Source organism: Rhinolophus sinicus, chromosome 15 (genome assembly GCF_057876585.1).
Source record: "Rhinolophus sinicus isolate RSI-liver-muscle chromosome 15, RSI-T2T, whole genome shotgun sequence".
Classification (NCBI taxonomy): Eukaryota; Metazoa; Chordata; class Mammalia; order Chiroptera; family Rhinolophidae; genus Rhinolophus; species Rhinolophus sinicus.
Window position 1 is genome coordinate 9829476 of NC_142515.1, and position 17419 is coordinate 9846894.

General features: G+C 50.8%; 1 protein-coding gene across 2 annotated transcripts in view; it reads right to left on the reverse strand.

The window, feature by feature from the left end:
- The window catches only part of GRK5 (G protein-coupled receptor kinase 5), a 194278-nt gene that overhangs the window by 39148 nt on the left and 137711 nt on the right, over positions 1-17419 (reverse strand). For both annotated transcript variants that reach the window (XM_019725274.3, XM_074338979.2), the window contains exon 4: positions 8772-8849. In XM_019725274.3, the coding sequence (XP_019580833.1) occupies positions 8772-8849 (78 nt within the window). The remainder of the gene's footprint in view (positions 1-8771; positions 8850-17419) is intronic.

The following is a 17419-nucleotide window of genomic DNA, read 5'->3' on the forward strand; positions in this document are numbered from 1 at the left end:
CCCTGGAGACCAAGAGTTGGTTAGATGGTTAAGTGGACTCCATGTCAGCTCCTCCCAAGGCCACAGATCCAGGAAGGGAGATTGGGAATAAGCCTGACTCCTAGTCCAGTGCTCTTTGCTCTGTCACTCTGTCTCTTCCAACAAGCCAGCATTTATAAAATGCATCATAGCTGGGAAGTAGTTAGCCCAGCATTTTCCCAAAACTGATGAGGTAGGTGGTTTTAGGAGGTACAGAGACACACTTTAATCATATTAATCACTCAGTGAAAACGGTGGTCCCTTTTCGATTCTCCTTCAAGCCTCCTACCCTCAAGTAGAAAGCCTGCGTGTGGTGTTACAATGTTACAATCTTGCTCACACGTCTCTAATATTCACGAATCTCCTTCAAACAAAGAGGAAGGAGGCTTCAGGCTCAGAGCCTCAGGTAGGCCAAGACTATCTAGCTAGAATTCAGTGTCAATCTTTCCACTTATCTTTATGTATGACAAATCAATGCTAGTTTTCCAGACATGTTCCTGATACAAAGTTTCCTCTTAAAGCTCATTTAAAGTTAACAGATGAGTTAATTTAAAGAAAAATGTTATATAAATAATTGTTAGGGGGCCTGCAGATGTAGCCAAAACTGTGAAGGTGCTTTGAGAATGACTGAAGTCCACAAGCCCATTTGAGCACCACCGTCATCATCCCCATACTCAGATGGGGAAACTGAGGCCCCAAAGAGGCACAGCTATGAAATGGCAGAAGTGGGGTTCCATGTGAACCTGGGGACAAGGACAGAAGCTATTGACCGCCCCCGAGGCTATCCCCTGCTTAGAAGCCAGACTGCCTGGCGAGCGCAGACTCCCGGGGTGGGACAGGGAAGGCACCACAGAAGTGGCGCTGTGGGGGGTGGGGGGGTAGAAAGAAAGAGGAACTTAGAATTATTTCCTTTCATTCAAACTCTTTACTTTTTAAAAGGTGGATGTTTTCTGGAGCGCAAAACAAGCATTAGGAATAGGTTTCTTTTGTGCAGGAACTCGGGCTGATGGGTAATTTCCCCCTAAACAAGAACAAACTTCCCTGTCTTACCCTATCATTGTTTATAGAAACAAAGAAGCATCGTCTCTGGAGGGACCCAGAAAACAATATCCTTCCAGCGGACCTCCAGCAAGAAATGCCCTCTAAGAGCTGCCTGCCTGGGGCATTGTCAGCATCAGAAGCCTGCTCCAACGCACTTGTCCACTTTGTTGTCAGAAGAAACCCACACATGCACTTTCGCCAGGTCTGAGCTTCCCCTGGATTCCACTGATACTCCCTAGTAAAACTGCACTGAAATTGGTACCACCAGCCGGGCTGTAGTGATTGGGAGGGGACAGCTCAAAGCTGGAGACCTCGCACAGTTGCTCATGGGCCTAATTAAAATGAACCACAGTGGGGTGGCTGGATGGCTCAGTTGGCTAGAGTGTGAGCTCTGAACAACAGGGTTGCCAGTTCAATTCCCACATGGGATGGTGGGCTGCAACCCCTGCAATGAACAGCAACTGGACTTGGAGCTGAGCTGCGCCCTCCACAACTAGACTGAAGGACAACGACCTGGAGCTGATGGGCCCTGGAGAAACACACTGTTCCCCAATATTCCCCAATAAAAAAAATGTAAAAAAGACTAAATTTGTTAAAAAACACACACACACACAAATGAACGACAGCAAGGTGTCCTGCAAACAACACTGCTGAAGCAGGATACTCAGGGGCTCCACGTAAGCCCTAACCCTGCCTCCACTAATATAAACCAGCCTCTTCCCTTCCCAAACCTCAGTTGCCTGATCTATAAAATGGGTCCACTAATACCCATCTTGGGGAGTTGCTAGGAAGATCCAAGAGCCCGTCTGTAAGATGCCATTGCAGTGCTGGACATAGAGGGCCTAAGGATAGTGCCATGTCAACCAGGGGAAGGGCTGGAATATTCCTGAAGGACAGCTCTTTCCAACAGGTAATTGGGCTTCGGTTCTTTAGAGGAAGACAGATCCATGGGCCTAATGTGTACTCCAGTTTGTTTACTTTGTCACCATACATAACCTGTTCCCCCAAAAACTGAGACCTTCTTATAAGGACAGATCAGACAAAGTAAAAACCAATCATTGAAAAACAAGTCACAAAAATGAGTTTGAATTTCATCAAAATTTAACATCTTTATGCTTCAAAGGACACCATCAAGAAAGTAAAAAGACAACTCACGGAATGGGAGAAAATATTTACAAATCATATATCTGATAAGGGACTTGCATCCAGAACATACAAAGAACCTTTAAAATTCAACATTAAGACGATAAAAAACAAAAAAAACAAAAAAACAACCCAATTTGAAAACCAGGCAAAGGATTTGAATAGACATTTCTCCAAAGAAGATATGCAAATGGCCGATATGCACATGAAAAGATGCTCAACATCATTAGTCTCTAGGGAAATGGAAATCAAAACCACAATGAGATAACACTTCACACCCACTGGGAAGAATAAAATAAAAAAGACAGAAAATGTCAAGTGTTGGAGAGGCTGTAGAGATCGGAACCTTCGTACATTGCTGGTGGGAGTGACAAATGGTACAGCCACTTTGAAAACAGTCTGGCAGGTCCTCAAATGATTCAACATTGAGTTACCCTATGACCCACAATTCCATTCCTAAATATATACCCAAGAGGAATGAAAACACATGTCCATGCAAAAATGTGTCCATGAACGTTCACAGCAGCATTATTCATTAGAGCCAAAAAGTGGAAATAACCGAAGTGACCATCAATTGATGAGAAGATAAACAAAATGTGGCTTATTCATACAGTGGAATATTAGTCAGCCGTAAAAAGGAATGAAATATGCTACATGTCACAACACGGATGAACCTTGAAGACACGCTAAGTGAAAGAAGTCAGTCACAAAAGTCCACTTATTATATAATTCTATTTATATGAAATGTTCAAAACAGGCAAATCCATAGAAACAGAAAGCAGATTAGTGGTTGCCAGGAGCTGGGAGGAAAGGGAAACAGAGTTTCTATTGTGGATGATAAAATGTACTGGAATCAGATCGTGAGAGCTGGACAACTGTGGATATTTTAAAAACCATTGAACTGTATACTTTAAAAGAGTTTTATGGTATGTGAAGTATATTTCCATAAAGCTGGTATTTTAAAAAAGAAGTCCGTAGCGATGAATGACCACGGTACGTAATACTGTTTTTAGGATCACCTATTATTATTTATTATTACAATTAGAAATATTTCCGTCCACCCCAGCTCAGAGCAACCCTGCCCCACCCCCCAACACCTGTCACCTGTATCATTTCTGATCTGCAGGAACCTGGAAGTGAGCTGCCCAGGTCTCCAAAGCACCCAGCACATATGTCTGATGCTACCAGGGGGCTTCTGGGCAGCTTCTCTGATAGCCTGAGGCTATCGGTAAGATGCCATTCTCGTGACTGTCTCACCAGCACCAGAGACTAGCCTGCCACACAGACAATGTTTTCAGCTGGGGAGATGAGAATGGAGGGCGGAAGCCGTATTCCACATGGCCCCCTGAAGACCCCCGGCTTCCTGACCAAAGGCCTGGGAGAGGAAGTGACATGTCTTCCAGGCCAAGGCAATTAAAGCTCTTGTGCCTCCTTCACTTCTCTCTTCCCCTTTGGTGGTGACCGTATGACATCTTCAAGACGGTGGAGCCAACAAAGCAACCAGGACCCCTGGTTTCACCCAGGAGACTTGAAAACCCAATTAGATTGTACATGAGAAAGAAAGCAGTCTCTGTGGTGTGAAGGCCCTGAGAGTTGGGCTTGTTTGTTGTGGCTGCTGGCGTTTATCGTCCTGACTAATGCACTGCGTTTTCATGAGTCTGGCCTGTCTGGTCAGCCCTCTGTGGCTGGGGGCTCTCTGGACCCCTCCCTGGCCTCTCACAACTGCACAGCTGGAGTTCATGTCTGGATGATTTCCTCATTCAAGAGCCTCATTTTGAAAGTACAGGCAAGAGAGGGGAATGTCCGATGACAGCAAATGCTGAGCAAATGTCTAATATGTACCAGCTCCTGGGCTCTGCACACGTTCACGACCCTCACCACTACCCTGCCCACTCAACAGACAAGCAACCTGTGGCACCGAGAGGTGAAGTAACTTTCCCAAGGCCACACAGCCAAAAGAGGCCAAGTGTGGCTTCCAACCCCGGTACCTGGTTCTAAAACTTGCCCACTCACAGCACTCTGGTGCCTTCATGTTAGATCTCCATGGCTTTCAGCCCCTCCCAGAACCCACCCCGGGCTGTGCCCTCTAACGGCCCCCCAAGCAAAGCTGGCCACTTATGGTCAACTGATACAGGACTCTGGGCAGCGTCCAAAGACTGGACATTGCCTCTTGGGAGGGAAGCCTTCAAACCAAGGTTTGAAGGGAATCATCCACGGCAGGCAAGAATTCGACTCTGGGCATAAGCTCTGACTTTGAGCAGGGACTGTCCAGCCAGACTTGCAGCAAACACACCAAGTCAGACACTGGGGGACACAAGCCAGCTAAGTGTCAGCTCTCCAGAAAGAGGCATGAGGCAGGAGACGTGAGGGGCCCGTGGAAAGAAGCTTCCCAGGACCCCTCATTGTCTTAAACCAACTGGCAATGAGTAAGAGCCATGTGTCCAGCACTGGGGCAGGGGACACCAGAGAGAGCAGGTGCCATTGTTGTCTCTGCCCAATGAGCTAATAACCCTGCCACTTACAGCAACGACCCTCGTCCTACGCTCTGTCCTCCTTGGGCACCTGCACCCACTCAGTGACTCAAGACGGAGACAGGGAGTCACTCGGGAGTCCTGCCACCTGTTCTCGCCACCCCTCACACCTGCCCGTCTCCCAGAGTTCCTTCCTCCTAACGTTCCCCAAGGCCTCTGCCTCCCCATCCCCGGCCCACAGCTCGTGCGTCAGCTCCCCACGTCGGCGCCTGCCTTCAGTCTCTGCCCCTCTCCTCCGTGGGGTCAGAGGGATCATGCTGAATAGCAAATGGCATGCAGAGCCCTCGTGGCTCCCCACTGCCTTTGAGATGGTGTCAAAGTCCCCGACGTGCTTTTCCAGGCCCTGCCACCCAGAGGACCCTGTACCCCTACCCTGGCCTCATCTCACCGTTCCCACCTCTATACCAGGGTTTCTCCCCCTCAGCACTACTGACATTGGGGGGCCACATAATTCTTTGCTACGGGGCCGCCCTGTGCATGGTGGGACGTTCAGCAGTGTCCCCGGCCCATGTCCATTAGATGCCAGTAGCACATCCTCCCAAATGTGTCAATCAAAAAGTTCTCCAGATACTGCCACATGAGGGGGGGATGACAAAATGTCCCCAGGTGAGAACCGCTGCTCTGACCTTTGCCCATGAAAGGCCCTTCTCCTTTCCTTTCATTGGCACCTGCCTTCCTCCTCCTCCTCCTCATTATCATGTTAAGATTTACTTCAGCAGCGTCACCTCCCAGAAGCCTCTCCAGCTCCCCCAGGCTGGTCTAGGGCAGCTTCTCACGAGCCCCCTCCCCACTTCCCTTTGCACAGTTCCACCACTGCTCCTGTCACTCTGCATTCCACTGATCCGTTGATATGTTGTCCCCCCCTCTGTAAGGCGGGCCGTTGAGGACCCCCCACCAGCCATGGAAGCACTGACTGCATGGGCGAGAAGCACAGCAAAGCAGCACACTCAGAAACCACCCAGGTAGGAACATGGCTTCTAACCAGAGGCACAGGAGGCTCCGTGCAGCGGGAGGCGTCGGGCTGAGCAGGGACAGAGGGAGAAAGATGGAGTCGGGGGGCCACACCTGCCAGATGAAGGGCCTTGCAGGGAACAGCCTGAACCAAGGCAACGAGGTACAGATGTGAAGCCGAGCTTGGGAAAGGCGTGGCCAGAGCCCGGTTTGGGGGCTGTGGGAAAGGTAACAGCAGAAAGGATGTTGGAGGAGGACGAGGCCAGGTCGTGAGGACCTTGGGTGTGTTCCGCAGCCCAAGATGGATTCAGCAGGATGTGGGTTTGAAAGAGAAGAGCAGGTCTGATGGTCACATAAGTTTGGGAAATGTTTTGTTGCAGTGAAACAGGTGTCTTTATTGCAGGACTTCTCAGAGTCTTTCTTTAAATGAGGGAGAGGCAGTGTTGCCCTCCCTCTAATGACTGCAGAGGTGGGGTTTTTCCTCAGAGCCTCTCAAATGACCAGTGTCCTATGACCTACCCTTTGGAAAATGCTGCTTGAAGCCAAGACACAGGAGCTGCAACTCGAGGGGGGCCCAGGGTAAGGATGATTTGGGCCTGGGGACAAAGGCTCTGGGGGTTGTTCCAAGGCCTCAGGGCCATTGCTCAGCCTCGGTCACTAGCTTGGCCCCTCTCCCGGCCACTTGTTCCCCAGCACCTGGGCATCTGCAGGACTGACAAGTAAAACAGGCTGAGGAGAGGGAGACTACAGGAAGGCCTGGGAAGGCAGTGCAAAATTTATTGTAGAAAAACAGTCGACCCACGGGAGCGCTTCGGCCACCTCCCCCAGGCCCCTGGGCCATAACATATGGTGTGGTTTAAATTCTAAAAACTGAGGAGTACTTAAGGAAAAAATGTTGGCAGGCTCCAAGGCACTTGTAAAACCGTCTGAGCTGATGGGGAGTCTGGGCCCCATCCCTCCAGGAGGTGGATGTAGCACTGAGCAGGGGTGGGGAAGTCTGGAGGGCCCAGCTTGGGGTCTTCTAGCAGAAGCTTCTGGATGAGGTTGGCCAAAGGGGAAGAGAGGGAAGCAGCCCCCCCGCAGCCCTTGGCTAGGCCGGAAGAGCCGACGAGCCTGGGCTAAGACCACTTCTTCCTCACTGAGCTCAGCTGGGCCACCAGACTCGCATGTGGGGCGGGGGTGGGAAACAGTGCACCACAGGGGACAGACCAAGGCCCTGGGGTCACCCCGACCTGGGCTCAAATCCCAGCTGTGTGACCCGGGACAGTGACAGCCCATCCTGATCCATACGTCGGAGCCAACAGAGTCCCATCACGTGGTGACGGTGAGGACTGAGATAGCGCCTGCACACAGTGGGTCCTCAGTACATTAGCTGCCATTGTCTGGAGGGAACCCAAGGAAGTGGGCAGCCCTGAGGGGGCCCAGAGCCAGAGATAGACGGGCAAAGCCAAGCCACATGAAAACTGCCTTCGCAGAGAGCAGCTGAAGAGTCCATCAGCTGTGCCCTGTCTGGCAGCAGATTATGCCCTCTCAATCCTGGGAGCCACCTATAAACAGGGCTATCTGTCTCTCATCTCTTGGAGGCTGGAACCATCACAGAGAGGCACGCCTGGCTCTCTTAGGCACTCAGCCAGTGAGCTGTTGTTCTTATACCCCCCTGGGGTGAAGGAGCTACTGTGGGTTTGAACCCCTCGTGTCACCCTGGATGCCTTCACGGGTGTGCAGGCTTTCAGCAGCCCAGCTGTACTGGAGGAGCTGCTGTACGTGACCTGGATTCCTTCTGTCCACAGCCCACCTCTGTCTCTGGAGCAGCTAACGCATCCACGTTTCAGTGCCTTCAGCTGACACAAGCCATGGGGGTTAGTGCCCCCATGGTGGCAGGGAACTGGGGCCTTTTGAATTAAGCTAATTAAGAATCAACTGATGGACTAATATTCTTAGGTGGGTCCGGGGCTGCCTTTCTTCAGGGGCTAAATGTCACATCCCGGAGTCTGCGTCTCGTTGGCAACACATCTCTCCCTGCCTGGAAGCATCTCCCACCGTCTGCTCGTTGTTGTTTGGTTTTTGTCTAGTGAATCGCTTGCCATTCCCTCAGTGTGGGGTTGGAGAGGATAGATTCTGATTATCCAGTTTGCAGGGACGCTTTGAGATGATCTGGTTAAATCTCACCCATTTTACAGCAAAGACCACTGAGGCCCGGGGAGAGGAAAAGCAAGGTCCCATGGAGAGTTAGGTGTAGGGCCATTTCCTGACCTGCGTGCCTGTGTGTTGCCACCCCCGCCACACTGTGTGTGGCTGGACTGACAGCGAGGACCTGGTTACACAGGCTATGGTGACCTCAGTCCACTGGCAGCTTGGCACATGAGGAGCACCCTTCCTGGAGGGCTGGTGCCCACAGTGTCCAGGTCCTGGGTGAAGATGATGGCACGGCTGGCCCACAGGGACGCAGGACGCACCCACAGCTCTTTGCACGCAGGTCTCACCTCAGGTTCTCAAGGCCTCCAGGAGGTGGGTCCCTTTTAAGAAAGGGAAACTGAGGCCCAGTGAGGGACATGGCTTGACTGCATAGGTAGAACAGCTGAGACTAGAACCCCAGGCGCCCAGGCCAGGCTCTCTGAACTAGATGGAGAAAACATTCATGTGTCAAGTTGGGGGCAAGAAGACACAAGCTCCAGGGAGCCAAGGCCACCAGGACCCTGGGGGGGAGTTACGAGTGGGTATGACTGTGAGAGGGGTTCAGGGTGACCTGTCACCCTTCTGTGCACTCCAGAACCTACTTCAGGACACTGCGTTCTGTCACGTGTTCAACTGACATTGCGTCTGCCGACAAGCTTCAGCCACCCCCTTTCCCTCCCAATCACCTCGGACCCTGCCCCCCACAACAACCTCTTAGAAGCACCCCTGCTGGCCTGGCCTGGGCCCCCGCCTTGGCCCTTCAGGCACGTGCGCTCTCTGGGGGAGGCTGAGAACTCCGGATCTCTGGAGACCAAGGGCAGCCACCAACCAGCTGCTTCCAGCTCCCCACACAGCCTGGCACAGACCTGGGGGCCCATATTCCTGGATAAGCCCTCCCCTGCCTCCTCTTACCTTTGAGGTGAGGTACTTGGTCATAATTTCCTTCCCTTTTTCGCCCAGTTTTTCATCTGGAGTAACTTCATATTCTGCCTAAAACAGAAGAAGGAAAAGAATAATAGATTTGCTCATGACCTTCTTATAGTTCAAGAACTTTGGAGGCCCCTGACCAATCCCCTCCTTGTACAGGGCAGGGAGCTGAGGTCCAGAGCGGGGAGAAGCCCTGACGCCCAGTCCAGCCTACTCTGCACCCTTCACGATGTGTGCTTAGAATAGCGGCTCTCCTGCCGGGCTGCACATTAGCATCACTGGGGAGCAAACTCTGCTGCTCAGGCCCCCCCCACACACACCAGCTGGGTCAGACCTTCTGGTGACGAGGGCCAGGCATCCAGGCAGCTGGGTTGGAGATGCCAGGCAGCTGGGTGGCTTAGATAAATCAAAGCGAGCCACTAGAAAACAACAAGCCACCAGGCTGGAAGGCCCACCCACCCCCAAGAGGCTGCCTTGGATCACTCAGGCCTTACAAGCGGCGTGACCTTAGACAATTTCCTTAACCTTATAAAATGCAGATGGAAAAAGCACTGACTTATAGGGTAATTGTGCAGATATTAATAGAATGTGATAAAGCTCTCAGCCCAGAACTGGGCACATAAATACTCAATTAACAGTTGCCATCATGATCACCATTCTTATGATTACACCTTGCAAGAGGAAACAACAACATGGATGCCTTAACTTTTGCAAATTTCAGCTTTCAAATGCACATAGAGATTATTCAGATGTTCTTATCTGAATCTCAAAAGAGCCAGGTAGTGAAGCGGGAGGGCCGGGGGCCACCATTATATCCCTTCATCCACATATGAAGAATGGGAGAGTCAGCAGAGTTTCCATGGTCGTTCACAGGGAGGTGGCAGGTCTGGCATTTGGACCCCCAATCCTGGAGCTCTTTCACAACAACACCAAGGAATTTAAGACTTCAGGTTGCAGGCCAAGCAGGTGGGACCCGGGCTCTAAAGAAGTGAGGCCTCTGAAAGGCAGACATTTTTATTTTCCTTCACCCAAGAAGGGCTGCTTCACTCACATGTGATACACTTGCCCAATGGATGACGCCCCGGGGTTAATGGGAAGCCTGGGTGAGCCTGCCTTTCTCATTGAGACAAGGCAACTAATTGCAAATTATTTATAACCATTTCAAAATCTACCACCCAAGGATTTGTCCGTCTCGGTCCAAAAGTACAGCTAATTCAAAAGAGACAAAGACAATGACATCAGCACAGACGAACTGAAACTCCTTCCCCCTCCGTCTCACTGTGGAGTTAAGACCCCCCAGCCCTCTGGGCCCGGTTCAGGACAGCCTCACAGCCCAGTGTCTAGCGGCCAGTTTCTCCCCAGGGCAGTCCAGAGGACCCTCCTGGAAAAAGAGAAGTGCAGGCCGCACATGGAATGCCCACAGGGGCAGCTGGGCACGTTTCCACCCAAAGTGAGTGACTTTTCTTTTACGACCATTTCTCTTCTCATGGAGAATCAAAAGTGAATGATTTTCTCCATCATTTGAATCCCAGGACTATGGGATGGTGGTTCTGGAAGGAATCCAACCCACTCACTTAACAGAGCTGGACACTGAGAAGTGAAGGACGGGCCCAAGGTCACAGAGCTGGTCGTGGCACAGCCAGGACAGGCGCACAGGCCTGACGTCCACTAGGCCGCCCGCCGCTGTGCCTCTCTCCCGAGGTACTGCCAGTGGCTCCTCACCATTAGGATGAGTTTTGGGGGACTGATTACTTTTTGATGATTTAGTTTGATTGATGACGTCTTGAGACCATTTAAAGAGAGAAGGTTGAGCTTCTCCTGTTATTTTCTCATTCAATGCTGCCCAACAAGCCCCCCAAACTGGCAGCCCTGTGCACGCACACACCCACACACAGTATGGACTAGATTCTAGGCTCTCCCTACAAGGTAGGTAGGTATTAAATCATTCCCAATGTACTGGTAAAGAAACGTAGGCTCTCAGAGGCCAAATATAACCAGTTCAAATACAATAGAACTGGCATCTAGGCTGGGCGTTGCATTTCTAAAGGGGCTGAGAGTTCTAGAGCACAACTGGCCATCCTTTTTCCAGGGTGAGGAGAGAAGCACCCAGCATCCTCTGCTCTGGAAACCCCACCCTAGTGGTCTGGCACATGGGAATTTACTCAAACTGCTTTGCAAGGCCCAGGCCCCGGGCAAATGGCCGACCACCTTTTGGGGTAACTCAATCCCACGCAGAAGCCTGGATTTGTGCTGTCCCAAAATACATCTGTGAAGGCAGCTCTATTTAACCAAATGGAGTCCTGAGGCTCACTAATCAGCCTCAATAACCAGCTGAAAATATTATTGCTTTAGGTACTAAAACCCACGTTAAAAAAATAACATCACTTTTAGGTCAGCTGCCTCCCAGCAGAGGCCTGGCCGGGCGGCTGGGCGCCACAGTTCCACAGGGAGGCAGCCGGGAGCACGCGGGGACAGGCCTCCCAGCCCGGGATCAAAAGGCCTTTCTTTGAGAGTCCACATCAGGTCACCACCACTTGAAGAGCATTTGTGTTGGGAGGCAGAAAACCAACAGAAGGCTTCCAGCTGGGCTTTCCACACTGATTAAGTCACTGGGAGTGACAGGCCATGTCTCCACAATGACCCCTGAGAGGGGCTTATGACCCCCCATGGGGACACATCTGGAGAGGCCACCTGCAGAGCTCAGGCACATCACACGACCCAAGGTGAGGGACCACCTGGAAACGCACTGCAATGGGAACACCTCTGCCCAAGTAGTGGGCAAAAGCTGCTGCAATCAGCTTACACAGGAAAACAGAAGCAGCAAAGAAGAGGTGGGGCCACCAGCCTAGAATATTACAACTGGCTTGGGAAATGGCAGCCAGACAATAACGTCAATGACAAGAATGGTAAACCACATGCAAGGCGTGCTCGTGTGACCTCCATCTGCCAGAGAGTTTCCTCCAACCACAGAGGGTGCAGGGCCCTGTCCCCTTCCCCAATAGAGGGGACACACATCATCCGTCCTCTCTTCTGTAATGCCCATGTGAAACCTTCTCCTGCCCAGAACTCACCCCCAACAGCCAGAGCGCCTCTGCCAATCCAATCGGAGAGCATTTCTCTTCCCCAGATACATCCAAGGTGTCAGTAAGTTCCAGGGGAGGGAGATGGTAGATGAGGGTAAAGGGGATCCAATATATGTTGATGGAAGGAGAACTGACTCTGGGTGGTGAACACACAATGGGATTTATAGATGATGTAATACAGAATTGTACACCTGAAATCTATGTAACTTTACTAACAATTGTCACCCCAATAAACTTTTAATTAAAAAAGAAACAAAATATGTACTCCCTATTAAGTCATATCCCTCAGATGATTTTTAAAAACACAAAAATTGCAAGCTGATAAAAGGGGACCTGCCACATTTTCACACTGGTTTAAAGAACAGAGTTTGAGCTGGACTCCTCTTGGTCTCTGACTAACTTTAGATGTCACCTCCTTCTCCCAGGAGACCTTCTTGTGCCCTGACAGGAAGATGAAGTCAGAGATGCTATGAGGTCTTGCCACCTCCGGCTTCTATAATTACCCATGTGGTCAGCTTTTCCAGAGTACTCATGGCAGGGGCGAGTGACGTGCCTGGTTGGCAGCGCAGCTCACCATGGCCCTTTCTGGAGAAATACCCGGCTCTGCCCACACTGGCCCTGGTGTCTTACCCGTGCTGACCACGTGGACGGGGAGGAGTCTCCATTTGCCTCTCCAGAGCCACTTGCCACCATGCTGCAGGGGCAGGCAAGAATGAGGGGTAGTTATCTGCTGGCTCCCCCCCACCTGGGCACCACGGGCTCCTACACTCCTCTTCTAAAGACCCAGTCTCAATATGCTGCCGCCTATGCAGACTATTCTCTGATGTCCAGCTGCCATCTGAGGAGCTCACCTGGGTCTGGGTTGGGAAGGGATTCATTGACCCCCTTTAGGGCAACAGATGGGACAGGACCAAAGAAAGATGGAGGGAGGAATGAACCACTGGCCACAGTGGGGTACAGACTGAGAGTAGTAGGAATAGCCCAAGGTGACCCTGGAACTTACTGACAGCACCACAGCCACCAACCTGTGAGACATGTCCTGGCTGGGGCAAAAGCTACAAAGGAGGAAGGAGGAAAGGGGTGTGCACTTCTCTCCGGGGAGAGGTGATTCATTTACCAGCAGCTGTCAGAGAGGCTGTGCTGTCACCCGTGTCTGCACCATCGTCCTCCTGAGAGCCACGGCCCTGAGTGGCTCCCCTGACCCCAACCCCTGCCCAGCTGCTTCTCCTTCTCTCCAGGCCCCAGAATTAGTTCTGTCCTCACTCCCTGCTGATGCTCTGAAGGCCACTGTGCAGAGATCTTTGACTTTCCCGGTTACTCTTTTGGTTCTAAGAGAAAGGGATCCCAACCCAGCCTATTTCAGGCAAAATTATAATTTCTAGGTTCCTGGACTCCAAGGATGGGTTGGACAACCAAATTGTGGGGAGACTGGAAATGCAGCTGGCCCGGAGCACCAGGAACCAGGGACATAAGCACTTCTGGAACCTACTCTCATCTGTGTGCGCGTGCATACGTGCGTGTGTGTTGGCCTCATGTGTCTCAGTGCTCACTGGCTTGCTCCAGTGGTAGGAAACATGGCAGTCAACAGCTCCCAGGTTTTTTATTTTAAGTCTTCTGTACCAGAAAACGACTTCCCCTCAAGTCTATAAAACCCAGAGAAAGGTCACAGGCTCCTCCCTGCTCCAATCAACTGTGGTTTTGGGGTGACATCATTAGGAACATGGCAGCTTCTAGGAGAGCCATGTTGTTTGGAAGTATGAGTGGGGCACACCCAGGAGAACCCATTTTACGAGTATAAGTGGTACTTTTCCAGGGGGACCCTGCTCCAGGGTCTGGCCTCACCAACTGCTGGAGTGTCTGTCTGTCCATCTGAATAATGATCACCTCCCTCCACCTTCCTTCCCTCTTTTGGGAGATCACAGCAGTGATAGTAAGACGAAGATGAATCATGGTATTTGTCTTTTCTCACACATAAGAGAAGCAGAATACTTAGTTCCCCGGGGAAAGTATGTCAAATCATTTTAGAACATAATTTCAGGATAATCAGGCAAATCTAAAGCCCAGTGATAACTTACTAATTTCAAGTTATTTTCCATAGTTCTGGACTAGTACTATGGCTGGGAGATTTCATTAGTGGTGACTTCATGTTTGTCGTTGCCAGGCTCCACTATGAGAGACTTTAATAATCCTTGCTCCTGCTGTTCCTGCTCTAGGAAAGTTTCTTCCCATACTGAACAGGGCTAATCTGTGTAACCATTACGATATTAGGGACATGACAGTATGGAAACTCTGAGACTAGGTTATAAAAGACATTGCAGCTTCCACCATGCTCTCTTGGGTCACTCGCTCCGGGGAAAGCCAGCCATGTTATGAGGACACTCAAGCAGTCCCATGGAGAGCTTCACACGAGAAACAACTGAGGCCTCCAACCGTCAGCCAGCACCAACCTACTACCAGCCATGTGCAGAAGCTTGGAGACACACCAAGCCTTCAGAGGGATGCAGCCCCAGCCACCAACTTGAGACCACCTTTTGAGAGACCTTTAGCCACGAGCCCCTCAGTAAACCATTTCCAAATCTTGACTCACAAAAAATATGAGATAATACATGTTTATTGCTGTTTCAAGCTACTAAGTTTGGCGGTAATTTCTTACACAGAAACAAATAACAAAATACTTAACAGGCATCTGAACTCATAGCAAGTATCACTTAACTTCACTAAAAATGTTTCTTTTTCAATCTCTCGTTTCCTCAGAAAGAAAGCTCCACGAGAGTAGAAACTTCATGACTCCTGCTCACTGCGCAGTCTCCAACCGCTAGAAGACAGTGTGACGTGTTGGAGACACCCAATATGTGCTGAGTAAGTCTGGTTGAGGATAAGCTGAGTGCGCTCAACCCCAAAGAGAAGAGACCTGAATACCACACTGCACCAAAGTGTGGAGACAGGGGTCCCATGAGCTGAGACACCATCAGGGCCCCAGAAAACAGCTTAGAGAAGAAGTACATCAATCTTTAAGAACTCCATGGCAAAACCCCATTAGCCTGTGGACGCGGACACTAACCTGGAACCCCTCTGACCCCTTGACGAGCTGGGCACATCCTCTCGGCCCTCCAGAAGCCGAGCCTAGTCATAGCTTTGCCTTAAGTCACTGACTCCAGTTCTCGGTGGGAAAGCAATGGGGACTCCTTCTCAGGGTCCCAGAAGTCCCTTGACAAACAAGACTAAGCGCTGAATTAGCCCTGCAGGCTGATAAGTGGTACACACCCAGCTCTGCTGCCCCCCAAATCACCCAGGCCCCATTTACAAACAGCCGCAGTCTTCCGCTTGACTTGAGCAATTCAGACAGGAGGGCTGTGCAGGAGAGCAGCCTTTTCTGCGGGGTACGTCAGAGCCTGACGACGGTGGGTTATTTTTAATAAACTCCACTTGGTAGAAATTCCACACAGAAGTGGGAATGGTGTGGATGGCGCTGGCTGAGCCAGGGAATACTGGGGCGGTACGCAACACCCCGGACAGCACCACCTCCCTCCTCAGACTTCCAGTCAGGATGGAAGGAAAAAAAACGTATTTCAGACAAGAATTGCGCCAGCCCTGGAAAACTCAATAAAGTCTTCATGCGTAAAAGAAGTGTTCCAAAGACTGGTCATTTGACGTCAAGATGGGCGATGAAAAGGCCTCACTAATTCCCAGAGATGCAGACAAAACGCAAAGGGATGGGGTCAGCCTCGCGTACGTGGCAGCTTCGTTAAGGCAATGTAAAGAGCATTTGTCACGTCAATACAGGCAGCCAGACTCACATTTCCTTTCCAAAAGGAAAAAAACCTCCTGGTACAGGCCCAGCAAAAGGGAACGTCTGCATGCACAACTAGAATGAAAATGGGCATCCATTGGGTGTTTTTTTTCTTCTTCTTCTCAAACTGACTATACCCATCTAACAAGACACACGGCTGGAAAATTCCACTGGCTCCTGGGTTTAGCCTTGCTTCTCTCTGCCTCATCAACTCTAGACAGGTCCCAACGCTGCCGATGCCTTACCTTTTCCAAATGGGGAGCAGCCTTGGTCCAGGGCTCAGTCTTTGGGTTTCATCTCTTCCCCATCCACATGCATCTCCTGGTGAGCTCATGCAGCCCATGGCTCTAATAACCAGCTATATGTTGGCAACTCCCCATTTTCTAATGGCAGCCCAGATCTTTCTCACCAAGTTCAGACCTGAACACCTTCCTCCCCTCAAACATCTCTATTTGGATGTCTGACAGACGTCTCGAGCTGAGTGTGCCTAAAATGGAGCTCCTGATCTTCCCCTAAACGAGCCTTCCCCTAACTGCATCCTTCCAGCGGCTCAGGCCAGTCCTTGGAAGTCCTCTGTACCTCTTCTCTCTCACCCTCAATGCATCAGGAAATACGGTTAACTGCCTGCAAAACATGCCCCAAAGCCAACCACTCTCACCACTGCCAACTGCTTCCGGGTGGCTTGAGCCACGCTCCGCTCTCACCCGGACTGCTGCAGTAACCTCCTGTCAGAGCTCCCTGCTCTCCCCCTCTCCCCATAGCCTGTTCCAACCCAGGAGTCAGAAAGCCCTTGCAAAACATAAGTCAGACCAGGCCACTGCTCTGCTCCGAACCCTCCAGTGGCTCCTCATTTCACTCAAAGTCAAAGTTCTTCAACGGCACAAGGTCTGGCATGATCAACACCTCTCCTAGACCTCTCTGTCCTGCTTCCTCCATTCCAGCCAGGAACAAATTGCTTCAACCAGCCTGGCAAACGAGAGCCATCACAGGCAGATGGTGGGGCTAGAATGTAGGGCCCAAGAAAGACCCAGGGGAAGGTCGAGGATGAAAGGGCAGGCAGGGGCCTGTCGGTGGAAGGTCTGGTAAGTCAGCCTCAGAACTTGGACTCTATCCCAGATATCAATGCTTCCCAACCTTGGGTATTTCGTACAGTCCTGGGAAATTTGAAAAATGCAATGTCTACTACAAAGTACAGCTAGTCCAGTGGTAATGAGCACCCCTAGTGCCAAACTGGTCTCCAGGTATCACTTCCCAGTAGGGGAGCCAGGGCTCCTTGGAGAAACGATGGACTCTAGGAGTAGGGCACACAACCTGAGCCTGGAACATCACATTATACCAGATAGCCAGAAGGCTACCAGTGACCACCGGGGTCCTCTCAAGGGCTCAGAAGCCAACCAGAAGGGCTCCCACTGGCCAATGAGGAAACCATGGAACACCAATAAAAATAATGCCTACCGTGCATCAAAACGCACCATGTTTAAATCCACATGTTTCAAATCCAGCTGGCCACTGCGGTTGGAAGATGCTAGTGCAGCAATTTGGTACTTTGAAAACATCAACACAGGGAAAGAATCAAGCATTTCCTGTATGAACTTTACTGCTGGGGAACCAAACAGTAATCGAAAGGAAGTATTTCCAAGTTAGCAAATGGAGAAGGAATGATAGACTTAGAATGTCACCACGTTGTAACCCCTAATTAATCAACTGATATAGGTATTTGAGATGGCTGCTGCCATCTCAAAAAGAAGGACAACCAGCTA